A 24,746-nucleotide genomic window follows, 5' to 3' on the forward strand; every position below is an offset into this window, starting at 1 on the left:
TGCCCCAAGGCCCGGCCCCTGCCCCCAGTGCTCCCTCCTTCCTGGGCTGGAGCAGATTTCACTGACAGACCCCTCGGGAGACCTGGTGGCCTCACTCTTCAAGAACAAGACACGCGTGGTCATCTGGGAAAAGTGCTGGATTGTAAGAAAAACACAATTCTATTTCTACTTAACGTGCCTTTACTTGATATCTTGCACATATATTCACACACAAACATTCTTGCCTGGAACTCTTTATTCCAGAATAATGTTTCCGTGAAGCTCTGTGGTGCATGATAGAAATCTAGACTTATGGTTTCAGGAGAGACATTTTCCTTCATGTATTTATGGTTGAAACCAGTGGGAAGGATCGAGACTCAACTGTCACAACCAGAGAACTTGGGCACTGAGCCAGGACCGAGAATGCAAGAGGCTACCAGCCCTGCACTCAGTGGGGACAAAAACAGCAGATCATACCTTGGAAGTGTGTTTCTGGCATTAGCATATAAAGTTCCAGCAGGTTCTTTCCCCTGTGAAATGTGGTGCTTGCCCAACACCAGCTCTGGGCCTGCCTGCCAGCTGTGGATGTGCTGTGTCTGCCTGCGCCCACACTCAGCCCCCGCCCTCCCAAACCCATGTACATTTTTGCCTTCAGTTAAGCCCTGCCCTCAGGCACACATAAAAGAAACCACTTCACTTGCGGAAACCAAGGCTGAGTTCCCAGAGTTCGTAGGACAAGACCCTCGCAGCCCTAAAGAGAAGGAAATGGACCAGAGGCAAATCACGAGTAGAACTCTGGGAGTAAAGAGAAGAGGGCCTCCAAGTGGCAGGGAGGGGTGTGGCTTCCCCAGGTCCTGGCCCCAAGGACTTCTCTGGAAGCAGCACCAGTTCTGAAAGGCAGCAGAAGAGCAGCCATTCTCAGTCAGGATCCGAGTCAGGGTCCGAGGAGAGCTGTGCCTCCATGGTCTCGCACATGGCATCCTGCAGGGATGTGAGCTGACCCCGGGGACTCATCCCCATGGGCTGGATGACTCTGTGCCTGCGGGGAAAAGGCGTGCTAGGGATGGGGAGGGGGCCTGGTGGGTGGGGCAGGGGTCCTGCTCACCCCTGGCTGTGACCTTCTGTCCCACCAAGCTGCTCCTGTTTACTGGGGAAGCCTGGGTGGGAACTGTTCCAGTCAGGCCTAAATCCTAACCGCTACCGAAGCTCTGAGACCTTAGGCAGTGTCTTAATTTCTCTGGGCCTCAGTCTGCATCAACTGTAAAAATGGACATAATACTGATCTCAGCCCTAACCCCTGAATAGAGGATTTCCTCCAAGACAGGTGATTTCAAACATTAGTAACGCAGCCCTGCCAGAACCTAAACCCCACTCTGGTCCCACTTCCTGCGGCTCGCAAGACAGGACGCGGGTCCTTCTCCGTTGCCCCGGCCCTGGGCCCCCGCTGCCAGGCCGCGTACCTGGAGAGCCTGTCAAACATGGTCACCAGCTTCACGGCCTCGTGTTCTTTCTGCTCCTCCGTCATGCCCGCCGTGGGGTCGGGCGGCTTCTCCTCTACCCTCCCCGTCACGGGGTTTATGCTGTTTCACAAGGGAGGCAGCAAGGGAACGCGTGAGTGACTTTCCAGGACAAAAGAGCGCTGTGTGGGGTGGGAGGAGTTCCTTATCTTCCTGCTTGGGCTTGTAATGGCAGGAAACCCATTTTCCTGGGTGCGGGGAAGGCGAGGCACCTGCAGAAGAGCCCTCCCTCCTGGAGCAGCAGGTAACCAGCTCCTGCCATCTGGACCACCTGGTCCCCTGCGCTGCTCGGCCCCCTTCAGCCCGTGTTCTCAACAAAACACCCTGATGTCAGAATACGTGTCACTTGGGAACAGCAACCTGATTCTGTAAGGTCTCACCTGCTGGTCACCCTGTGCTGCCCACCCTACGGGCCCAGATGGGTGTGGGAATAGGAATGGGGGCCGAGCGAGGGCAGCCCGAGGATGCGGGGGGCACACACCTGGCCTTGGCTTCCTTGTACTCGTCTGTGTCCGTGTCCTCGTCCTCCGAGTACTGGCCCTCAGGCCGGCCCCCTGCCATGAGGCCCCTAGCTGCCAGGAGGCCGGCAGCATTCCCGTAGCCTGTGTACTTGATGAATCGGGGCACTGAAGGGCAGGGCAGAGGTCAGTGTGCAAACGTGGCTGGGGAGGGGCTGGAGAGGGGCAGGCGAGGGGCCGCCCCCCGACTCACCGCTCTCAGAGCACAGGACAAACAGGAACTCGGCGGCCACCCTCTTCACATCGGTGTCCAGGTGCGTCATGAGGCGAACCAGCTTGTTCCGCAACAGCTCCCCCACCTCGGGCCGGGTCCTCACATCCCGCAGCGGGGGCAGCACCTGGGGAGGTAGTTGTCCCTGAGCCCGGGCCTGGAACGACCGGGGTCTCTGACCAGGGCCTGACCGCGGCCCCTCTGCCCCGTACCTGGGCCTTCAGGAACTTCCTGGCGGGGCGGTGCACGCGGGCACACTCCGTCAGCACGCTCAGCACGGGGGCCACGCTCTCCTTCAGCCTGTGCGTCTGCAGAGGAGCCTCTGTCACTGGGCTGTGCCCATCTGACTCGAGGCCAGGGGAGCTAGGCACATGCACCACACGGTCCTGGCAGGAGGCGTTCGGGACGAGGCCCGGCCACAGGGGCCCCAGCTGAGGGGCTAAGAGAGGGCAGTGGGTGTCTGTGTGAGCTTCGAAAAGCACAGGCGTGGACCCTAACTCGGGGCCATTCGCATGCCCTGCAACTTGAGGCAAATCACTCAGCTGCTTTGAGTCTAACTTCCCTTCCTTTACACCAGAATGGTGGGGAAAACAGAGTGTTTCAAGCTGTTAGCAAACCAGCAGCACACAAGCCAGCTCCCAGCGCACGCAGGCAGCATGGAGTCCCCGGGGCGCTACAGAATCTTAGCCTGCCACACTCTTTAGCCCGCATGATACGTCTGCAACCTCCAGAGGGGCGGGTTAGAGCGCTGGCTGGTCAGTGCCCTGTGAGTCAGGCAGCCTCTGGCTGGAAGGTCCCGCGGGTCCCCTGAGGGACGCCAAGGCACAGCGGATGCTCGTGCTCGGCGACACTTTGAGTCTAGGGTCACACGCAGGGACGATGGGTGAGCGGGCTTCTCAGGACCACTCGAAGACCCACAAAGAGATCTGAGAAATGAGTACTTGGCTAGACTCTGAAAACTCGTTTCCATGTACTTCTCAGGGAGGAGGCTCCGGCCTCCTGCGTGGCCGCACCACGGAGGAGCTGGAGCGTCCCCCGCCTCACACCGGGGAGCTGATGTCCACTTCCCAGCGTGGACTACAAAAAAGCAGCGACCACAGCTGCTCGGGAAGGCCTGGACCAGAGCCACAGCAGGTCCCCCTGCCCACCTGGTGCAGACGCTTCTCCAGGAAGCTCAGGAGAACACCAATCACATCCATGTTCACTCCCAGGAACTCCAAAGAGCCTTCGTGGGGTTCCAGGGTGAGAAGAACGTCCAGACATTTGAGGGGCAAGTTCCCCAGGAGGTTCACTGTGTGCCTGGGGACAGATGAAAGGGGCACTCGGTAAACCCAATCCCCTAGCACAGGTACAACCCTTGCCACCGCCTGCTGGGGCCATGATGATGTGAACCAGCGTCAGGGGCCTCAGCAACAGCACCAGGTACCAGAGCTGAGGGGGGCACTCCCTGCAAACGCCCAACCTATCACACATCTGGGTCGAAGCAACGTAGTCAAAAATCAGAACCGGCCTAGGCACAGGTCGGCAAGAATGGAAGTGAATAAGCACGCTGCCTTCCAGATGCCATGCTGTCCGTGACGCTACCCAAAGCCCACTGGCACGTTCCTGTCCCCGGACTCACAGCTCTTCTCCTAGCCGTGTACTGTAAGTGCTGGAGCTCCCCGGAAACACACTGACGGCCGTCTCACCCAGGTGAAAGAAGACTCTCTAGAGCTAGGAACCACCGGGTAGACCTGCGAGCAGAACGCCCCCCGCACCACAGGCACCACCCTCACCCGTGGAACTCCTCTGTGCGGTCTCCAGCAGCAGCAACCATCACGCAGTGCCGCAGAAGGGTCCCCAGGTGCCGGTAAAGGGCAGTGTCTTCCTGACCAAAGAGAAAGGGATTCCTGTGAGAGCGAGCCCCACTCGCCCCCACCGCTGCCAGCTGAGATTCTCCCGTCTGGCCCACTGCAAGGCCACGTGCACTAACTACACACCCCTCTACTGTACCCCTGGGTGCCCGTCCTCTCTCACGCGACCTCACGAGCACTCTCCTAGGAACGCTGACGGATCCCCTGGGAGCTGCTCTGCGCTTCAGGCCGATGCTCACAGACGCGTGGTGATGACTCTCTCACAGCCTCCCCGCACCAAACAGCCCTCCTGCCAAGCTGCAAGAGCCAGTTATGCTCTCCAACTCCCTGAGAAAACTTCCTTGAGGGCCCTGTCCCGGATGGGCATCTCCCTGCTTTCTCTTGACAAGCTAAGAGTTCCTCCTGGTCTGACGTGGAGAAATTTGAAGGGACCTGGCAAAGCAGCACGTCCAAGAAACGTCCAAGTTGTTCCACCCCGCCCACAGGCTGAGATCAGTCCTCACCTCATCCACTTCCCTCTTGATGGAGTCGAAGGTGATGTTGAAGAGCACTTTGAGGATCTCCATGGCGCGCTCAGTCTCCTGGGGAGGCAGGAGCTCAGGGGGCCTCTCTCCAGGGGTCATTCCCAGCGTCAGCTCCAGCGCTTCGGTCAGCAGGTGCACTCCCTGCAGCTCCTGAAACAGCTGCTGGCGCACATCGGCGCGAAGTGCCGTTAGCAAGAAGAGGAGGCGCAAGTCAAAGAACTGGACGTCGTGCGGGAAGCTACTCTGGCGGTACAGTCCCACTCGCTCTGCGAGCCTCACCACGAGCCCCGCCTCTGCCGCCAGCACCTGTGCCACGGGGCTGCTTAACACAAGGTTGCACAGGCATTTAAGGGACTCAAGCACAACATCCATGTCCAGGGGTTCGGGGACCGAGCCCTGGGAGGCGGAGATGCCAGCGTAGCAGGCAAGTGCCTGCAGGCTCCGGCGGCTGGTGAATGAGTCCAGGCAGCTGCGGTCCCTAGACAAGATGCGGATGCTCTGCAGCCAGATGATGCGGCGGGAAGGTGGCAGGCCCTGCTCCAGGACCGAAACCAGCAGCTCCGCCAGTCTCTGTGGGCAGGGAGAAGAGCGGTTCCACCAGGCTCCTCTACCTGGGCCACCCGTCCCTGCCCCTCTACCCTTCGGTGAGCACCCACCTTCCTATCCTCCTGTTGGGCATCATCAAACGTGAAGCTCTGGCAGTTCTGCAAAGAGACCCAGAGGCTCAGAAGGCGCAGGCCCACCGCGGCAGAACCCGGGCTCCGTGGATAGGGACCTGAGGCCGCAGGCACCGCTCGGAACAGATGGCGCCCCAGCCCCACACACCAGCCCCCCAGCAACTCCTCAGAGACTCGGCGCTCCTCCCCGCCGCGCTCCCTTCCACCCTCAGCCCCTCGCCACGCTCACCACTCACGCCCCCGCCGCCGGCCACGCGTGCGGACCCCACCCGGCCCCACCTCCTCCCTGCACGTCCCGCGTCCACAACTCCCGCTCACCTCCCGGTTGTATGCGCGCAGAGCCTCCATAACTACGTCCTCCTCCCCCGTCTCCACGGCATCCGCAACCGCCCGGGGCTCCATGGCGGCCCCGGGACCCGGCGCCGGGAAAGCGGGAGGCACCTCGCTTCACGGTTCCGGGCCCGCGTCTGCCCGCCCCGCCCAGGCTCGGCGCACGGGGGTGGCCGCGATCGCGCTTGCGCGGCACCGCGGGGCGGGGCCTGGGAGGCGCGCGGGGGAGGCCGGGACAGGCTGTGAGCGCCGTAGTCTGGGCTGCGCGCGCCTTAAAGTGGCGAGCCCTGGAACCGCCCCCTAGGACTCGAAGGCTTTGCCGCCAAGTGAGCTTGGGTTTCAAGATCCGACTCGGTGATCGTCCGACCTCTGGGCCCGAATCGCCCCTGAACCGAGCGGTGAGCCTCGCTTTTGGGCCGGAATTCCCTGTAGGAGAGGACCTCAGCCCCCCACCACTCCATCACACGAACACCAACACACCTCTTGATGCACAGAACGAATGAGATGTCCAGGAGAAAGACGAGGTGGAAAGGATTTTGCAACCCCGGGACCACTTGGTTTCTAAACAGGCGTTTGAGTGCCTACTGCATGCGAGGAGCCGGGATGCGGGTGAACAGGACCCAAAGGTCCCTGCCTTCGTGCAGCTTATGTGCCAGAGGTAAAGACCAAGAAAAACGGGCAAACGAGACGACTTTAGGCATAGTGCTGTGATCGAATAAGAAAAGGGGCTTGATGGACTGCAGGGAGACCTGAAGAAGTGCCATTTTTGCTGAGACCGGTTGGTAAGAAGTGAACCAGGAAAGGATCTGAAAGAAGGTCATGGAAGGCAGAAGGAGTGGCCAGTGCAAAGGTGGGAATGGCCGTGGTGGGAGATAGAAACGTCATTGTTGTGGCTGAGAAAGGGGAGAGTGGGGAGGGGAGGTCAGGACGAAGGCAAAGCCTGGTCATGTGCGGTGACTTCCTTGCTGTTTAAGCAGGCACACCTGCTGGTCTGGCCTGGACTCAGTTTACTACTTGAAAAGCAGAGATGATAAAAGTTCCCATTTCAGTGGATTGTCAGGAGGACTAAATGACACACAGCAAACGCTCCATTACGTTGGGTGCTAACTTACAGTCCATCCACTGGGCAAGAAGGCTTTGTTGAGCATCTACTTTGTGTCAGGCCCCTCGTCAGTGCCCGGGTGCAAAGTCAAGAAGCACTGGCTCCTACCGTCCCCACTCCCCTTACGCTCCCGCTCCCACTCCTCTTCCTGGTTTCTTGCTCTCTTCGGAGTGCTTCACCCCTGCGACTTCTGCACTGCTGGCTCGTTCCAGGCACTTTCTAGGCACTGATCTCCACTTTGTCCCGCCGGCAGTAACTGGAGCCGGCCTTCGCACCGAGTCCGCTTCTTAGCCGCACCGCAGCCGGGCGGGCCGGGTCGGGCCTCAGGACCCGGGTGGGGTCGCGGCGAGGAGCCTCTCTCGTCTGGGAAAGGGCCCCTGAGCTCTTCACAGTTAGGACCTGAAGCCGCCTTATGCGGGAATGGCTGCGGGAGTGTTTGTCGGCACCCTAATTGCCACTAAAGACACTAACCACCCAGGGGTCCCAAGAGCAAAGGGCTCGCCCCACCCCCAAGCCAAGCTGTGGAAGAAACGTCAGGTCCTTTCCTTCCCACTGCCGCACGCCCGCGGCCTGGACCTCGGCCGGAAGTCGGAGGGCCTGAGGCGGAAGGGGTGGGACCGGAAGCCACTTCCGGCGAGTGTGCCACGTCAGAGGAGGTTGTGGCCGAGCCGGTAACGGGCCGCCGGGTCGGAGCTGGACGGGATGGCGGACTGGGCTCGGGGTGAGCGCGGGAGAGCCGAGGCGGATGGCGGCGGGGCCCGCCGGAACCGACGCCGCTGCCCGCAGGAGCCGCCTTTGCCTGCCCCCGCCCCGCTGGGTGGCCTCGTCCGGGAGACCCTGGGGGCGGGCGGAGACAGGGCGGGGCGGCCGGGCTGCAGCCAGTAGCGCGGTGGCGGAGTCCCTGGGGCCCTGTGGGCGCTGCTGCCCAGCTGCTCCGTGAAGCTGCGGGGGTCCGGAGGCCCGCAGTCCCCACCCCTGCGAGATGGTTCTGTCCGGGACCTCGGCCGGGCCGCCTGGTCGACGGGTGCCTGAGGCTAGCCCCCTCGGAGTGGGGGCTGCGCGTGATGAGAGGGCCCGAGCAGGCCGCGTACGGACTCGAGCTCGGGGTGCCCTACTTGCCCCCTGGGAGCCCCTGTTCTCCTCTGCCAAGTGGAATGCTGATGCTTGTTTCGCTGGGCTGTTGTGACCTTTAAGGAATTAATGGATACAAGGGGTTGGTAGGACGCTAACGCCTCTAAATTTGGGGTCTGTACACATTCGTGGTTCTTAGGGCTGTGCTCCTATTAGATAAGTCTCATTGAGGCATCTGGGCCAAGGCAAATATGCACTCTGAACTTTGGGGGAGGCAGTTGTCACCCACCTGATAGGATGGTAATTTTAGATCACCAGGCCCAGCCCCTGTCATGGGCCAGGTCTCAGCAAACACCATGCTCTGGGTGTCATACAAGGCCCTGTGTGGGGTGCAGAAGTGAGCAGACCTAGGCCCTGCTCTTGGGATCAGTCTCAAGCTTTGTTACTAAGGCTTTCCTAAGGCTTTATCAGAGTTCACTGGTCTTCTCTGAGAGCAGGTTCTATGTACGTCGCTGGTGACATCCATGGAGGGATGGTGTGGGTTCTGTCACAGAACGTCAGAAAGTGCTGGTTGGACTGAGCCCTTTGGAGGTGCCCACACATCGCAGCCTGGATGCGTACACAGGACATGTGCTCACGCACACTTGTTTTTACAGCCTGTCTTGTGTGTGGAGTCCACGTGTTGGATCCTGGGTTAGGGTGGGACCTGCTCAACAGACTCAGGAAGGCCCAGTGCCTCCGGACACCCGACTGGGCCAGATGGGATTGGAGTGAGAGCCCTGAGGCCACAAAGGGCTGAGGTGCAGGCGTCCAGGGGATGCTCCTGGGAGGATGCATGCCCTCAACCTCTGTCTTTTCTTGCAGCTCAGAGCCCCGGCGCTGTGGAGGAGATTCTAGACCGGGAGAACAAGCGGATGGCTGACAGCTTGGCCTCCAAGGTCACCAGACTCAAATCGGTCAGTGGTGGTCCTCTCCTTTTGCCTCCACCTAGCATCCTGGAGGGGGTATCAGAGGGAGGGTGAAGACCTGGAAGGGTTTCAGGTAGTTCCGTCGTCCTTGTCCCGTCTATGGTACGCTCACCTGTGTGAGGCCCAGGTGGCATTTGGATCTCCTGATCTCTGCTGGTCTTGTTGGGGGTCAGGTGCTGTCCACTGTGTTTGCCCTGGCCTGACCCTGCCTCTTCTGTGTTCTGACCAGCTGGCTCTGGACATTGATAGGGACGTGGAAGACCAGAACCAGTACCTGGACGGCATGGTAAGGGTCTGTGGTTTGCGAGTGTCACGGTCGCCTCTGCTTCTCACCACCTGCTGTGCGGGCCCCCACCTGTGTGTGTGTTGTGGAGTCGCCGCCCCTGTGAGATGATGATGGGATTCCTTCCTCAGGACACGGATTTCACGAGTGTGACGGGCCTCCTCACGGGGAGCGTGAAGCGCTTTTCCACAATGGCACGGTCTGGGCGAGACAACCGGAAGCTTCTGTGTGGTATGGCCGTGGGCCTGATCGTGGTCTTCTTCATCCTCTCCTACCTCCTGTCGAGGGCAAGGACGTGAGCCAGTGGGAGCTGGCTTCTGCCGGTGCCTCGGGCAAGCACGGTCCGCCTCTGCCTGGCGTCCTGGGCCAGAGGACTTAACGACAGAATACTCCTTTGAAACGATGATTGTGGCTTAGGAATCTTGTTCCTGTGTGGCTGGGAGCCTCTGACCCAGTGAGCTTGTGTTAGCTGGTCCCGTGTGTGCAAGGGGCCCATCTTCATGGGGTAACCAAGGCCCACTTCCTCTGCCACCTTGGATGCTAGAAGCCCCAGCAGAGTCAGGTCCAAGCAGAGCAGCTGGGAATCCTGGACATGGCCACCTGTGAGCAGCAGCTCTTCCCCGGCCCTCGAGTTTCTGAACATCTCAAGGCTCTCCTACGCTGTTCTTGTCTGGATAAGGCCACGTCTGGTATTTGAGATGCCTGGAGCTGACCCAGGAAGGGGGTGTGGCGGTGAACCTCAGATCATCGCTGTCACCCTCAACCGAGTGTTCTCAACCCAGAGATGGCAGTTGCTCCTGCCCAGAGCTGCTGGGCATCCGCGGACCAGTGAGAGTCAAGGGTCCTGCCGAGAGGCCTCTTCCTGCCTTCCAATCCCACAGCTGAAGCCCGACCCTCAGGGAAGGGCAGGGGTTGTGGATGGAGGAGGGAACTGCAGCCTTCGCTGAAAGCATGGGGCTCACACTCTGGTGATCTCCCAGCCGTGTATCCAGGTGCAGAAAGTGATATTTTCTCACGATTCAAGATCTATCCAGCACCAGAGATCTATTTCCAGGAGACCAGATCTCTAGAAACAAGTCCATCTGGCATTTCAGAGTCAGGCAGGGTGTGAGGAGGGACTTTTGTGGGTATAGACAGGAGGCTTCCAAGTAAGGACTCTTCATAGGACCTGTAGGTCAGTTTCTGAGGGTCAGCGGGCAGTTTCCACCACGCCCGGCCCTTCCACTGCGGTGTCTGCCCACCTCTCCCTGGGCCCTCAGCGCCCACTTGGTCAGTCCCCTGCTCACTCGAACCTCGAACTGAACCACAGGCCCAGCCAGACCAGTGGCTTCTTACCCCACTGAGACCCCAGTATCCTTGTCTTCACAAAAAACACTTGTAAGAAACGAATCATCGGCCCTGTGTCCTTCCCTGCCCTTGTTCCGACCTTCTGGTTTCCTGGTCGGCCCCCTGTCCCCCTCCCCGCACGCTGCTGTCACGTGTGGTCACGCACGTCAGCCACAGCCTGGGGCCGGTCGGCTCTGGTACTGCGGCTCCGGCTCCTCCTCCCCTCGCTCTCCACCCAGCAGGCCCGGCTGCTCCTCGCACGCTTGCCCGGGTGCCCTCTCCCTGCCGCTGTGCCTGTGACCTGAGCGCGCTGTCTCCCTCCTGTGTGTGCGTGTGTCTCCCCCGGTGAGACTGCCTTGCTTGTCTCCGAGTCTCTGGGGCTTGGCTGTTTCCCTCTTCTCCTGGACGTTCCTTCACGGTCCTCTGCGGTCTTGCCTTGACCGCCCCCCCCGTCCTGTGTACTGCGGCTTTGGCTTCTCCTGCTCATCTCACATTGAACCTTGTCACGGGGACCTGTCCTCTGGTCACCAAGCTCCACAGCTGCTGCCTGTGCAGCGTCTCCATCTGGTCGCCGCAGGCCCTGCAGATACACCCAGACCTGAGCTCCGCGGCGCCCACCTTTTCTGGGCCTGCTAACCTTGCTTCCTGAGAACGTGGCTCGGCCATGGCAACCATCCCCCCCCCCCCAGATGCTTTTATGTGGTGTGCCCCCTCGTCTTGCCAAGGCAGACCAGGAATTTAGAGTTTGCATTCAGGGTGGCACACCGGTTGCTGTGTTCTCTCCTCAGGTCTCCGTCTGTGCCTCCCCACTTCTCCACCTCCACGGCTCTTTGCAGCCCTTCCAGCTATGTGGGGGTCTGGGTTTTAGTTTCTTTCTGGTTTACCTTCTTGCTTCTTACTCTCATCGTGTTAGATGAATTCCTGAAGGGAGCATGGCAGCCCTGCTGCCGCTGTGTCAGCAGGGTTTCCTGTGGGGCCTTCACCCTCCTGCTCAGCCCTGTACACTGAGCACCTAATCCTGTGGGCAAGTGGGGTTTGCCGATGTTGATCCCGGAGACCGTAAAACAGAAGGACTTGGCGCCTCGCTCTGTGCCAGGTGAGGATGAACTGCCAGGCTCTATCCCATAATTCAAGGACAAGACATTTAGCAATAAAAATTTGGAATAAACAGCTTCGTGATGAAGTAAACACATAGCCTTTGGTGTTTTCATTTCCTTGGGGGCTTCAGATAGTTTTGTCTGGAACTGACTCTGGTTCATAAACTGGCCGTGGGCACCAGTGGTCTCGACTCTGCTTCTTTCCTTCTCCTGGGTCCCTTCTCCCCTCCTCACTCATCCCCTCAGGTGGGCAGACATGAGCTTGCCACTTCCTGCCGCTGGACCTTCCTTTGTGCAAGTTTCTGTGACTCAGATGGGGAAGATGATAGCATTACCTCATCAGGATTAAAGGAATAAATGTGAGGTATTTAGAATAAGTAGCCTGACACGGTCACAGCTGAGTGAGGGTCAGCAGCTGTACTGTGCTTTGTACAGCTGCAGCCCGCAGTCCCACAGGGGTGACAGGGCTGCCTGCCCAGGGCTAGGGTGAAGGTTAGACTTCATTCCTCAAGGCTGGCCTTGGACTCCAGGGCACCCTCTGGAAATGCCCCTCTTCATCCCAGCTCAGACACCCCCTTCCCTGCCCAGATCTTATGCTTCCCGTATTATCTTTGATGTTTAACAGATCACCTTCAAATGTAATCACTTAAAGTTGCAGTAATAGTTTATGTCTCATGGTTACTGCTGGAACTTTAGACAGGCACAGTGGAGACAGTTGTCTCTGCTCTAGGGTGTTAAGGCCTCCTTTTGGAGACAAGAGGCTGGCACTGCCACCTGCTGAAGGCTCACACACATCTATAGGTCATTGCTGGTGTGAGCTGAGGGCCCAGCTGGGTTCACTGTGTCGCCGTGTGTTGAGCTTCCTTACAACATGGTAGCTGGTGTGAAGGTGAGCAAAGAGAAGAGGGACATCCAGGCAGAAGCTGTTTGTATGTTGCATGGCCTGGCTTCAGAAGTCACGTAGCATCACTTTATTCAGGACGGTCACAGGCTCTACTCTAGATTCCAGGGGAGGGACACAGACCCCATCTCAGCAGGGGAGAGTCAGTCACACAGGGAGAGGACCACATGGGAGGGGACGAATGCAGGGGTGACCGTGTTTGGAGGCTACAACAAAACGCGGAGGGCAGCGCTCAAGGCAGAATCAGAAGGGCAGGCATAGCAGCATCTGAGGTTCCTGAGCCCTCCTCTCTGCTCAGACCCCAGGCCCTGGAAGCTAGGGTGGGACCCGACATGGGCTGGCATGATCGCCTATGGGGGCCCCTTTCTGGAAAATCTTAATCCTCCCTCAAGGCAAACCATTGCTAACGGAATCCGTGATTTATTGTATATCTGGGCACAGCAGGAAATACGTTTAGCAAATGGGAAAGCATAGAAAAAATAGCTGGTCACAATTGTCCAAGCAAGCATGCTCTGCCCTGCAGGGCCAGGCCGGCTGCAGCCCAGCTGGTAGAGGAGCCGCCCAAAGCCCTCAGCTCAGGGAATCTGTTGTTGGGGGGACATGATGTGCAGAGGCTTGGCGTGACGGGTGGGGCGGGGCCAGGGCTATTCCACGTCCACCACCAGGGGTGTCATGTAGTCAGAATGTTTGATGCCAAAGGTGACGATGGGGGCGCAGGGCTTGGTCACTGTCACCTGGGAGAGGAGAAGCTGTGAGGAGTCGGCACCCCTGCCCCCACCCCGCAGGCTCTGCCCTCACTGGGGCCGGGGCCGCTGTACCCCCTAAACCTCGGGCCAAGGTGACCAGCAGGAGGTCCACACTGCCAGGCTTGGCCACAGAGCCTGGTATGTGGTGACACTCAGCAGCACTCACCGTCACCAGTGTCTGGGGAGCCCGCCGACTGGGGAAGGCTGGTGCTGGAATGCACGGTGTTCTGGTGGTGCCTGGCCCCCGTGACCCTTGCAGGCTTACAGGCCCGCCCCCACCTGACCCCTGCAGCCGTGTCGTGTCACCCTGCCCGTCCCCACCCCACCCCTCCGGGCCGTGCTCTTGCCAGACCTTCTCAGGGCTGTGGGCTCCTGGTCCTGGCTTGAGGGTCTTGTCCCCCGGGGGCTCCACTCGGGCAGCCATGGTGTACTGTGGAGCCTTGAACTTAGTCACCTGGACATTGGTCTGGCGGTAGGCTGCGGGACCTGGGGTCTGGGAGGTGAAAGAGGCTCAGACAGGCTCGGCCTGCCAGGGCGTGCGACCCCAGAGGGCAGGGGCCGGCATCAGACAGTGGGTTTCAGGCCCCAAGTCACTGTGTGTCTGTGTGTCAGGGGACTCTTCTGTCTCCAAACGATGGCCACACCATGTGACAGTACCCCAGTGCTGTGGGGCCCTTCTCTATGTGGGATGTCACCTTCCCTTCAGCCTCGCCGTGGCAATGACACCCCAGTCTGTGCCAGCCCCAGACTTGTCCCTTCCATGAGTGTGTGTGAGAGAGGACTCTTCCCAGTTGGGGACTCAAGGACCTTGGGCTGGTGAGGTCAGCGGTGCTGTGATGCCACCTTGCCAGTCTCCCCAGGCTCCCCAAGCCCCCGGGTACACAAGCACCTCAGGGCCTTTGCACTGGCTGTTTCTGCAGCCAGAACCCTCCTCCCCAAAATATGTCACAGCTTATTTTTCTCCTCTCCTCAGCATCTTCCTGCATGCCACCGCATCTCAGACTGCCCCTCGCCCTTCAAGCAGCACCCCACACAGCCGTCCCTGTCTGCCTCTCCTCAGCACCATCAGTCTCCATGCCGAGGCTCGGCCTCTGCGTCCTCGTCCACTGTCTGCCCCTCCTCACCTCTGGGATGTAGACCAGTGGCGGGGGGGACAGACGTGTGGCAGGCTCCAAGAGGATGAAGGAGCTGAGGGGCTTCGGGAGGATGGGGGTCAGGCTGGTGGGTCCTAGGTTCTGGGGGAAGGGGCCCGATGGGCCATCTCTCTAGGGGGTAAGCAGTGCTCTGCCCCAGCCGGGCGACCCTTGCCTTGTACAGGTCGTCGCTGAAGCTGCCCAGCTTGCTGCGGCCCTTGATGGAGAAGGCGGGCTGGGAGGCCTTGCCGACAGTGTGAGGCCCCATCACCACGGGCAGCATGTAGGCAGCGGGGCCTGTGGGGGGCACAAGCACCGAGTCTCAGGCTGGACGGAATCCTGTGCCCAGAGTCTCCACCCCCATCCGGCCAGCCCCCCTCACCCGCCCTGCCCGGGATCCTCGACCCGGTCAGCCACGGGCCATCGGGGCTGCGGCGGACCTGGGGTGCTGTCCACTCGGAAGGTCTTGGTTCGGGCAGAAATGGAGTGGCTGGGCGCCAAGTCGAACACATGCTTGGTCGATTTCTCTGGAAAGTAGTCGCCTGGGGGTGGGGGGAGGAATGGTGTGGGTGCTGGGAGGGGGAGGACCATCCAACAGATCCAAACAGATGCCCAGCCCTGCTCAGGCAGTTCTAGGAAGACCCCCGACGTTGCAGGCGTGGGGCCTCTGGGTCCCAGTGAGTGGCGACCGGGATTGTGCAGGGGTGTCCACGATGGAACTGCTGGCTGCAGGGGTGGGGGGGGCAGGGGCTGCTTTGAGAAGGAGGGCAAGTCTGACTTGGGCCTGGTGCGGTGACTTTGGCCAAGGAAGACCCAGGTCAGAGTAGGGCACTAGGGTCTCAGAGGCTGCACTGGGGTCACGGCTCCACCTCCAGGCCTGATGGTACCCCTTCATGAGGAGAAAGGTGGGTCAGGAGGGTGAGGACGGCTGTACCCCTCACACCCTGGCCCTGCCAGGCCTGCAGTGGCCACCAGCAGGGTTGGGCGGGGCTGCGGCAGGGCCAGGGTCCCTCACCAGGGCCGGGGGTCAGCGTGGTCTTAGTGCAGTAGCGCCCCAGGATGGAGTAGGCGGGGCCGAGGTCCTTGCCAGTCCTCAGTATCTTGGGGTTCACGCTGTAGCGGGGCCCCGGGGAGCAGTTCTCTGCCAGCAGCACGGGGGCCCCGTGGAAGCTGTAGGCCGGTGCACGCAGCTTGCTGGGCGTGTGCTTCACAAAGCCTGCGGGGCAGGGGCTCTGAGCAGCTTGGAGCCGGGCCCTGCCCTTCTCCCCCCCCCCCCCCACTGACCCCAGAGGGGTTGATGGGCTGGGAGTCAGGGATGAGCCCTGGCCGTCCCCGGGCACACCCCAGACCTGGCTCCTGCCCCCGCACTGCCCCCTCCCAGGCTCCCAAGCGCTTACCTGTGGTGGGTGGAATCAGGTACTTGGGTCCAGGGCTGCTGTAGAGGGCCATGATGGGTCCCCGGGGGCGATGGGGCCTCCAGGTGCCCACCCATACCTCCTCCGCCATGACTGGCTCTGTCCATGGATGGGAGGGTGACCAGGTGCCAGGAGGCCTGGGCCCTCCACCCCCATCACTGCCTTTGCCCCCACTGAGGGGCAGAACTGCAGGCCGCAGCCTCCTCAGTGGGGTCTCGAGTTGAGGCCCAGACTTAAGAGCAGTGGGAGGTTCTGCCGCACCAGCCCCCCAAGCGGAGGAGCATCAGAGCCTGTGGACAAGCCCGTGAGAGCGTCTCCTTCAGCGCTCATGGACCGCCCCACAACGGCTCTAAGGGGGTCTGTGCAGGTTCTTCCTGCTCAGAGGACCCTGGGCATGACTGGGCAAGGAGCAGCGGGCAAAGGTGGGGAACTTGTTGGATGAGACTGTGCCGTGGGGTGGGGAGGGGTCCGCTCTGGAGGGGCCCTCACCTCCTTAGTCCAGGAGCGCTGCTCAGAGCAGCCTATGGACCGAGCCTTCTCAGAGGCGATCCCGGCGCACCGGCCTCTGTGCCAGGGAGTCCCAGAAAAGGAGCATGGAGAGGAAGGCCTCTCCCTCTCTCTCCTCTCCCCCTGGGGGCTTCGAGAATTGGGGAAGGGTCCCGGCCCCTGAGCTCTAGAATGTGGCTCTGTGGGGTGGTGGGTTCTAGATCACTGTCTGTGTGATGGAGACAATGGCCTCAGCCCGTGGGACCCACCCCCCCCCACCATGCCTGGCTCGGGACCCGGGACTTTGCTCCTCGTTGCAGGGTGCAGGCCAGAGGTGCAGAGGGCAGGAAGGGGACAGCTAGGTCCTGGGCTAGGACAGTGAGGCCATGGGGCCCAGAGCCAGAGTGGCCAAGGAGTAAGGTCCTTAGGGGCAGGGCTGAACCTCCTCAGTCCTGCCCCCGGGGCAGGACTGAGCTGGGGAAACTGAGGCACAAGAAGGCTCTGGCTGTCGGGGATCCTGGGACCCAGGGAGCAGTAGGGTCTGCCCTGGCTTGGGGTGGGGGCAGGAGTTGGCATCGGAGGCCGCTGCTCTCCTGAGGGACCTTTCCCTGACCCTGTTCTCCCTCCTGCATCATGCTGGCTGTGCCCACCCGTCGGACCCTGAGTGTCCGCATTAGCATGTTCTTCTTGGGGCTCCAGCTGGGGCTCCGTCTCTTTCCTTGGGTGACTTCTCAATCCCCTGGACCCGTGTCATGTGTATATTGTGCACATTTATTGTCTCAAAATGATAACCTTCAGATGCAGAGCACCCGCACCCAGCCTCTTCCCCCAGCCCTGGCCACTTCCTCTCTCTGGGGGCTCTTTGCCCCTCCATGCTCTGAGCCCCTGCCCCCAACCTCTGCCTTCACAGGCCTTCTTGTGTCCTGATGCCTCCCTGCATCCACATGTCTTGCCTATCTGTCTGTCTTGCTTTGTCCACCTGCCTACAAGGGCGTCTGCCTGGATTTCTGTTGGTGGGTCTGCCCTCTATGTGGGGTGACTTATACGTGTGTGCTCCGCTCACATGACCCTATGTGTGTGCCTGTAGTTGTGTGCCTGAGGGTGGGGAGAGACAGGAGCCAGAGCCTGAGCTGCAGGGGGCTTTATTGACTGGATGGCTTGAGGATAAATTCATGCATAGGGAAGTGGTAGGGGTGTCGTTGTCATGGTTGCTTGTGCGACTGGTCCTACGGCTGCTTGGAGCCACATCTGGGGTCCACTAGGCATCGTCCTGACTGCCCAGCACTTGCACCTGGAAGGCGGACACGTGTGGGCCAAGAGGCCTGGGGTTCCCGTGCCCGGTGATCAGTAACTAGAGAGCCACAGCTCCATCAGGCAAGCAGGCTCAGGCCAGCCTCTGGGGGAATGGTGGGCTCTGGCACATTGCCGCCAGGCCCCTCCCAGCAGCTGGGGAAGCGGGGTGTGCGCATGTGTGTTTGCATTTGTGTGTGTGTCAGGTGTGAGCGTGTGCGGATGCATGTATGTGCATGTAGGGGGAGGCTGAGGGCTGCTCTGCAGGCAGTGAGGTCTGGGATGCCCACGCCTGTTGGCTGAGGCAGGTCAGGGTGTCTGTGGGGTGCTGGGGTATGGGGTTGCTGCACTGGGTGGGTGATGAGGGGCTATGGCATTTGGTGGAGGGCCTGAGGGGTAGGACTGTGGGTGCTGCTAGGGCTGCAGGCCTTTAGGGAATGGGGTGCCCCCCTGGCCATGGTACCAGCAGCTTGACCAGCTCTGCCTTGTGCATGGGCTGCAGGCCATCTATGCAGGACTTGAGCTCGGTCACCGCTGCCTTGGCATCTGCCCTGACGTCGTACTTGCCCAGGGGCCCCTCATAGAGCTCTTCTGCGGATCCCACCAGCAGCGTTTGCAGGAAGTCGATGAAAGACTCGTTGTGGTCCTCCCCCGTGGCCAGCCCTGCGTTGGGGTGAGATGAGGCCAGGCCAGGGCTCCACCCGCAGACCTCCCACCTCTAACCGCAGCGGTCTCCAGACTTTCCCCATCAATGTCCACCTCACCTGCCCCAGATCTTCCTCCAAAGCACCCCCCAGCTCCACCTGCCCGCAGACCCCTCCCATCACCCTAGCGTCAGCTGCCTCTTTCCGCTCTGCGTTCCCTAGCAGCACTGAGGAAGGAAAGCCAAGCCTCTGACTCAGTGGGAATTTCCCCTCCGTGTGAGGTTGGCTGACCTGGAGCTTGGATCGGGGTCAGGGTCAGCCTGGGCTGGGCTGGGTTGTTGACATTGCGCTTGGTGGTGACACAGGGGCTCGGAGAGAGGTTGAGCTGGGCTGGGGTTGGGGTAGGGTTTCCTGGGGACTGGGGTCGCCAAGGGCACCAGGGTCATTGCCCACGTCTGTGTTCTGTGATGGAGGTGGGTTGGGGTGCCTGGGAAGGTGGGCACCAATCACTGCTGGGCCCAGTGCCTGGATTTCTAGCTTCCCATGTTCCCGCCCATTTCCCCCCGACACCAGCCCCCCGGATGTGCTGGGAGCACCTGTCAGCGCACAGACTCAGCACAGATGCAGAGCAAGGTGAGTGCCAGTAGCGGGAGGGCGCTGCTCCCCTTCGCGGCGGAAGCGGAGGTTCCTCAGGAGCTGCCTTGGCCTGCTTTATGCCTCACAGGCACCTGTCCTGGGGGCGGGTCTGACCTGCCCATCAGGACCCGGCCAGTGAGAGCAACGGTGGGGCAGCCGAGGGTGTGTCCTCTCCCCCTGCCCTGCAGTGGGTGCCAAGCAGCAAGGGGCCTGGGGTGCTGTGTGAGGGGTGCTTGGCAGACGTTTGGGGTGAGTGGACAGAGGCAAGGGGGCGACGTGAGCCTGGTCAGCAAGGAAGGGTGATGTGCCTGGGGATGCTGAGGGCCTCTGGCCTCGCTTGGCCTGTGGCTGAGAGGGGCCGGCTCTTGGGCGAGGCCCAGGCCTTTCTTTTGGGGTAGGAATCCCCCCTCCACTCAGCGTGCTTTGTGGGCCAGCGCTGGGCTCTGATCCCTGAGACAGCCTGGAGGTCTCCACTGGGGCAGGGGTGGGGGACTTCCTGGGGTCTGCAGATCCGGGCGGTAGGAGATGGGCCCAGGGCCACGAGAGGCCCGAAGTGGGCAGCAGCCTCCAGGGGATGGAGGGTGGGCCTGAGAGTGACTGAGGGGCGAGGAGCTGGGCCATCTCTGGGACCTGGTGGGATTACCCGGTCACTTGCAGGAAGTGAGGAGGGGCTGCAGTCTGACTCAGCTTCCTTCTGTGGTCATCCAGCCTGGGGAAGTCTAGGATCTGGGGGAGACAGTCCAGTGCTATGATGGAGGAAGGGGGCTGCAACACCTGGGCCCATAACTAGACCGCCCCTAGAGCAGTGCTGCAGTCCAGGCCCTTACGCCATGGGCCCTCTTCTCCTGTCCCATGCTGCCACCTGGTGGCCAATGGCATCCTGCAGTACAGGCCCACTCTCCACAGGGTCCCTGTGAGGATCCAGGGTTTCAGGCCCTACCTGGCCCCCAGGGGCTCCTCATTCAGTACTGACATCTCCAGATCAACCTTGTCCGGATTGGTTACCCTGCCTCTGCTTGTCACCCTGCCCCTCACTTGCCCCCAGCTGTCCCTGAGTCTGTCACAGACCACAGACCCTTGTCCTGTGTCCTCTGAGCACTCAGAGCGTCTCATCCACTTGGGTGTCTGTTTATAACAACTAGTCTGTAGTCCCCTTTGCTAACATGAAATGAAATCCATGGATGATACAACCTACTTATACTCATAATTCCAAGAATACAGGAGAAATAACGTGTAATGAGGTCATCTGTAACAAAACAACGTGGCTTCATGGGTGAGACTGCTTTCGGCAAATTTGAGCCCCTCCCCATCCCCAAAGGCCCAAGGGGTTCTGGTCAGTGGGACAGGCCTTGCTCTGATTGTGCTTTGATGGACCCACCATCTTCTTTAACTTAGTGGTCCTCTGGCTGCTTGCTGGGTCACCTGGAGAGTTGTTTAAAGGTGCTGTCCCTGGGCTGTGACATAGTCCAGACCCATGGAAGCAGGGTCCCGGGGGCAGGGCCTGGATATCTGCCCTTCTGAATCCCTCCGGCCCCAGTGGAGACCGTCCGCCCAGCATTTATTCCCCTTCCTCTGCACTTTTCTCCCAGTCTCCAGAGTGCTGTGTATTGGTTTGATATGATTTCAAATGCACTTTTTTATGACTTGAGTGAAGTTGTTTTAATCCACCTGCTTATGACAAAGACCAAAAACAGTTTTTTTGGGAAGAAAAGTTGTTTTGATTTAAGAATGAAGTGAGCTGTGTCAGGGTCACTCCCTAGCAACAGGACACTGGATGCCGGCTCCTGGTTGGTTAAGCCGAATCTCTCGAGAATCTCACCTCGACTAAATGTGGACTTTATTCCTGTCATCTCCCCTTGTGTGGGACAACAGTGTAATTAATCTGTCGTTTGTCTGGATTATGTTGTTTCTTTATTGGCTTATTATAAAGAGACATTATCCTGTATGCTATTGGCTTGAGCAATTATCGTAACTCCCGCCGTGAACCTGTGTTGAATAAACTGTTGGCAAAGACAGTCTCAGTCTCTGAGCGTGATCTGCCGCCCCCTCCCGCAACAAAGCAGCTGCCCCGACTGGAGGTGGGCTCGGTGTCCTCCTTTACTACATTTGGATTGCGGTTTTCTTTTTCCCCAAACGCCAGCCCCTGGAACCACATGCTGTTGAATGTCGCTCCTGCAGCCCTTCGCAGGCATTGTCAGTTACGGAATCCCCAACAACCTCTCACAGTCGCTGAGGATTTGAGCCTCTCAGTCCTGTCTTGCTCTGCTCACTCCTCCGGGTAGCATTCTTGGTGACTTTGCTATGCACATGCCTAACCCAGCCCACACCTTGACCTTCGTTCCCCTGGCCTCCTCCCCTCCTGTGGTGTTGCCCTCCACCCGCTTCAGCCAGTCGCTGCCGAGGTTATCCCCTGTGTCCCAGCTGGGGAGCCCTTCTCTGCTCTCTCTGATCAGGCAGTGGCCGTGCCAGTCCCCTCCTGAGGTGAGCGGTTCTGGGGTTTCCTGCCGTGTCGCCTGGCCTGCTGAGGTGCTCATTGTCGGGGAACTCAGGAGCCAGCAGCCTCGTGGGGATGCCGGGGACTCTCAGGGCCTTGGCAGATGTCTCTCCCAGCAGATACCCTAGCGAAAGTGGGGAAACATTTGGGGGATTACAGGTGGGGGAGAGTCACAGTCTCGTTTATGCTTCAGAAAGACCACGTTGGGGTGGGATGTGAGGTGCACCGTGCGGGCAGGGAGCTTTGTCAGGGCCTGATGGAGGAACCGGGCACACGATCGGGCTTGGGCCAGGGCTGTGGGCGTAGAGGTGAATTAGTGTGGGAACTGGCCACAGACTGTTGTCGAAATCTCGGCTTCCCTGTGCACTGAGGCCGAACAGAAATACGGAGACAGGGATTTTGGAGGAAGAGAGAGATGGCTTTATTCTTCTGCCAGGCAGAAGGGAAGACACAGCCGGCTAACGCCTCAAGAACTGGGCACCCCTCCTTGAGAATCAAGGAAGGTTTTATACGTGGGGCTCTCGCAGTCCGGGGTATAGGATGAGGATCAAAGTAGTGAAGGTCTTGCGTTCCTCCTTTTCTTTGCATTATTTCAAAACAGTCATAGCTGGCATCAGGCCGCCCGGTAATTGGGGTCCGGCAGTCTGGTAATTGCGTCCGTTTGCCTCTGGTTTATCGGCCGGTGACCTTGTTTCTGAAATGCAAAGACTATAGGGGGTGATTTGTTATGAGGGGCATATAGAATGTAAGTGCTGGACATAATAAGGTTAGGGAGTGAGAGGCAGGGGATGTAACTCACACAGAGTTAGGGGTGATGGGTGCCAGAGGTAAATTACATAGTGTCAAGGAGTGAGGTTAGCTTTGTAAAGTACACATCTAGTTACTACAAATTAGTGATAAAGTAAAACAAGGAGTGATGAACTCTTTCAGGCCGGGTTATGTTTCTTCTCTAGCCTGTTCGCTGTTCCCTTTGTTTTCCTTGTTCTCAGGGGAGGGAAAACTTCATTTCTATTTTTGCTGCAACAAGACTCTGGAGGAGCAGATGACAGTCAGTGGGGCACAAGGAGAGTGGGAGCCTGGGAGACCCCAGTGTTACCGAACGAAACTTGGGTCCGCTTGCCCGAGTGCAGTGAAGCCAGTCTACTGACAGCGGGAGTGGTGAAGGGAAGTGCAGCTTTAACTGTAAAAGTGCCAATACAAGGAGAACAGACAGCTTGTGCTCTAAATCCCCGAACTCCGTGAAGGATTTCAGCACAGCAATTTTAAAGGCCAGTTGAAGGAGGCGGGTCGCAGGGTATGTGATCAGCTGGTGCACAATTCTCTGGTTGATGGTGAGGTAACAGGCGGTTAACACTCTAAATTCTTAGGCACCAGAAGTTCCGGGGCTACCTGTTCATGATCATCAGGTAGTTAATTTCTTCCGTTTGGTGGTGGTTTTAGCATCTGTAAAACAACTCAGGAAGCGTGCATCAGATGCTGTTATCCAGGTACTTCAGAGAGGAGCTACAGCAGAGGATTTCGGGGAGGGGTCTGTCCTGGGAAGGCCCCGTAGGGTCCTGCTCGGTTACACCCGGTGCCTGGGCTCGGCAACCTGGGAAGGTGGGGCTGCTCCTGGGTGTGGGGACCTGCAGGATCCCAGTCCTCTGAGGGGCCTGTTAGCTCCCAAGGTGAGATGAGGGTGCAGTGACTGGACAGAGGCGTCTGGCCTGGGAGAAGGGTCCAGGCTGGAAATGTCACGGGAATCATCGCAGGGAGGGAGAGGAAAGGCCAATGGGGGCAGGTAGGTCACAGCAGACTACGTGCAGGTGACTGCGGTCCTGTTGGAAGCAACTCAGAGCCAGAAAGGAGTGGCCGTCAGGGGCTCAGCTCCATTCTCTTGTTCCTTTGTAAAACCGCTGTGTCAGAGTTTGAGACACTGCCAGGAGACGTCTGTGGCCAGTGCTGCCATGGCTTCATCAAAGGGGTCCAGGGGGAGCACAGAGCCACTGCAGACCCCGCCCATGTCCTCACTGGGAATGAATCCCATCGGGGCTCCTGGGCTCACAGACTTGAGGGAACCTCTGTCCTCAGGACTGGTCCTCCTCCTTCCTCTCACCTGCTGGTCAGAGGCCCAGGAACCCCCATCCTGGCTCCACCCCCAGGGCCTGGATTCTGGGACAGCTTATGGGTAAGCAAGACCCTCATGTTCCTTTATCTGCCTGGGGATGAGAATGTCTTAAACGCTGCAATTGACTGATTATGGAGGGCTGAGTGTTTCTAGCAGGTATGGGTGGAAAGATGGGGCGTGGAGTTCCTATGTCTGCAGGGTCTTCCCAGCGTGAAGATCTGTGTGTTTCCCCCGTCCAGTCAGCATCCTCCCAGGAAGCCCAGATCCAGGATTATGAGGGCAGAGGCTCTCCCCTTGCTTATCTGTAACTTCCCACTCCCACAGCAAGGAGCCTGGCTCCCACCATCTGCCATTTATGTATGCATTGCTCCTTTCCAGGTTACATGTGCAGAGGTTTCAGAATTGTTAGCTACTACACCCTGGAAAGAACTTCGTAAAATAAAGCCCACTGTATATGTACGGTCCAGTTTGCCTTTAGTCTACAGATTCCATTCATTTCCAAAGGTAACTTAGGTCAGCACCTTTTATCCCGTCCCCTACAGTGAGTTGTTTCCATATATTTCTAATACATTTAGATTCTGTCACATTATGTATTCCATCCTGCAACACGCCTACATCCTAAATAACTAAATTTGAATAGATTATGATTGACCCCTTGGGCTATACACATCTGTGGGCTTAGACAAATGCATAGTGACAGGTATCCATCCTAGAGTGTCACATGGAACACTTCAAACCCCCCACCCCATGATCTGCTTATCATCTATGTGGCTTTGCCTTTCCCAGAATGTCACCAATGGGGTCATACTGTGTGCAGCCTCCTCAGCCTGGATGCTGTCACTTAGCAGTGTACACTGAGGATTTATCCATGTCCTTCCATAGGCTGATGCTGCATTCCTTTCTGCTGAGTGGCATTCCACTGCACGTGTATGGGCGGAAAAACAATTTTCCCTCTACTTTTCTAGGTTCTTGGTTGAGGCCCCCCTGCCCCTGTAATAAAAGACAGATTACCAGGAGAAAAGCAGAAGTTTAATTACATGTCTACCTTCTGAATACAGGGGGGATAGCAAGGAAAACTGAGTCACTCCCTGAAATGACCAAAACCATCCCCTTAAATACCGTCTTCAGCTAAAAACAGAAGAAAGATGCTGGGGAAGGGGGGAAGGCCAGTTATGGCAGGTTATCCTGCAAAGCACAGTAAACAAGGGTATGATTGTTTGCACATTTAAGTCAGGACTTCTCCATTGAAAAGAGTTACTTAAGATTTAATTATCCTTCTATTTTTGGTGCAAAGAGAGACATACCCTTATAAATGGAGACTTCTCTATTGTAAATGTCCTTCATAAAATGGCAATCTCAGTTTTCTGAGATTTTTTTTTGGAATAAATTTATTATTTTATTTTTGGCTGCATTGGGTCTTTGTTGCTGTGTGCAGGCT

The 24,746-nt window shown here is 58.7% G+C and overlaps 4 protein-coding genes across 9 annotated transcripts; 1 reads left to right on the plus strand and 3 right to left on the minus strand.

Moving 5' to 3' along the window:
* Window positions 1-173: 173 nt before the first annotated feature.
* On the minus strand, window positions 174-5,780 carry RIC8A (RIC8 guanine nucleotide exchange factor A). Of its 5 annotated transcripts, none has more exons than XM_061202410.1 (10): window positions 5,598-5,780; window positions 5,259-5,306; window positions 4,582-5,172; window positions 4,001-4,092; window positions 3,374-3,524; window positions 2,438-2,533; window positions 2,208-2,352; window positions 1,978-2,122; window positions 1,440-1,559; window positions 174-869 (listed from the first exon to the last, which is right to left on the minus strand). In XM_061202410.1, the coding sequence occupies exons 1-10, from the start codon at window positions 5,679-5,681 to the stop codon at window positions 761-763; spliced, it is 1,581 nt and encodes a 526-aa protein (XP_061058393.1). In that variant the 5' UTR covers window positions 5,682-5,780; the 3' UTR covers window positions 174-760. The 5 variants fall into 5 exon arrangements, with proteins under 5 accessions (XP_061058393.1, XP_061058392.1, XP_061058395.1 ...); XM_061202409.1 differs by having other exon boundaries at window positions 777-1,018; window positions 5,598-5,779; XM_061202412.1 differs by having other exon boundaries at window positions 777-1,018; window positions 4,582-4,761; window positions 5,598-5,778.
* Window positions 5,781-7,327: 1,547 nt separating this feature from the next.
* BET1L (Bet1 golgi vesicular membrane trafficking protein like) lies at window positions 7,328-11,532 on the plus strand. Its single transcript, XM_061202414.1, has 4 exons — window positions 7,328-7,432; window positions 8,647-8,738; window positions 8,980-9,036; window positions 9,165-11,532. Exons 1-4 carry the CDS (start codon window positions 7,414-7,416, stop codon window positions 9,330-9,332), a joined length of 336 nt encoding a protein of 111 aa, XP_061058397.1. The 5' UTR covers window positions 7,328-7,413; the 3' UTR covers window positions 9,333-11,532.
* A 1,469-nt stretch (window positions 11,533-13,001) lies between these two features.
* CIMAP1A (ciliary microtubule associated protein 1A) lies at window positions 13,002-15,742 on the minus strand. 2 transcript variants are annotated; one of them, XM_061203967.1, is made up of 6 exons: window positions 15,634-15,742; window positions 15,252-15,452; window positions 14,677-14,778; window positions 14,412-14,533; window positions 13,456-13,596; window positions 13,002-13,091 (listed from the first exon to the last, which is right to left on the minus strand). In XM_061203967.1, exons 1-6 carry the CDS (start codon window positions 15,740-15,742, stop codon window positions 13,002-13,004), a joined length of 765 nt encoding a protein of 254 aa, XP_061059950.1. The 2 variants fall into 2 exon arrangements, with proteins under 2 accessions (XP_061059950.1, XP_061059951.1); XM_061203968.1 differs by lacking the exon at window positions 13,456-13,596.
* Window positions 15,743-17,395: 1,653 nt separating this feature from the next.
* On the minus strand, window positions 17,396-19,561 carry SCGB1C1 (secretoglobin family 1C member 1). Its single transcript, XM_061203820.1, has 6 exons — window positions 19,535-19,561; window positions 19,351-19,433; window positions 19,045-19,210; window positions 18,676-18,736; window positions 17,891-18,090; window positions 17,396-17,428 (listed from the first exon to the last, which is right to left on the minus strand). The coding sequence occupies exons 1-6, from the start codon at window positions 19,559-19,561 to the stop codon at window positions 17,396-17,398; spliced, it is 570 nt and encodes a 189-aa protein (XP_061059803.1).
* Between the last annotated feature and the right edge of the window lie 5,185 nt (window positions 19,562-24,746).

This window comes from Eubalaena glacialis, chromosome 10 (genome assembly GCF_028564815.1).
Source record: "Eubalaena glacialis isolate mEubGla1 chromosome 10, mEubGla1.1.hap2.+ XY, whole genome shotgun sequence".
Lineage (NCBI taxonomy): Eukaryota > Metazoa > Chordata > Mammalia > Artiodactyla > Balaenidae > Eubalaena > Eubalaena glacialis.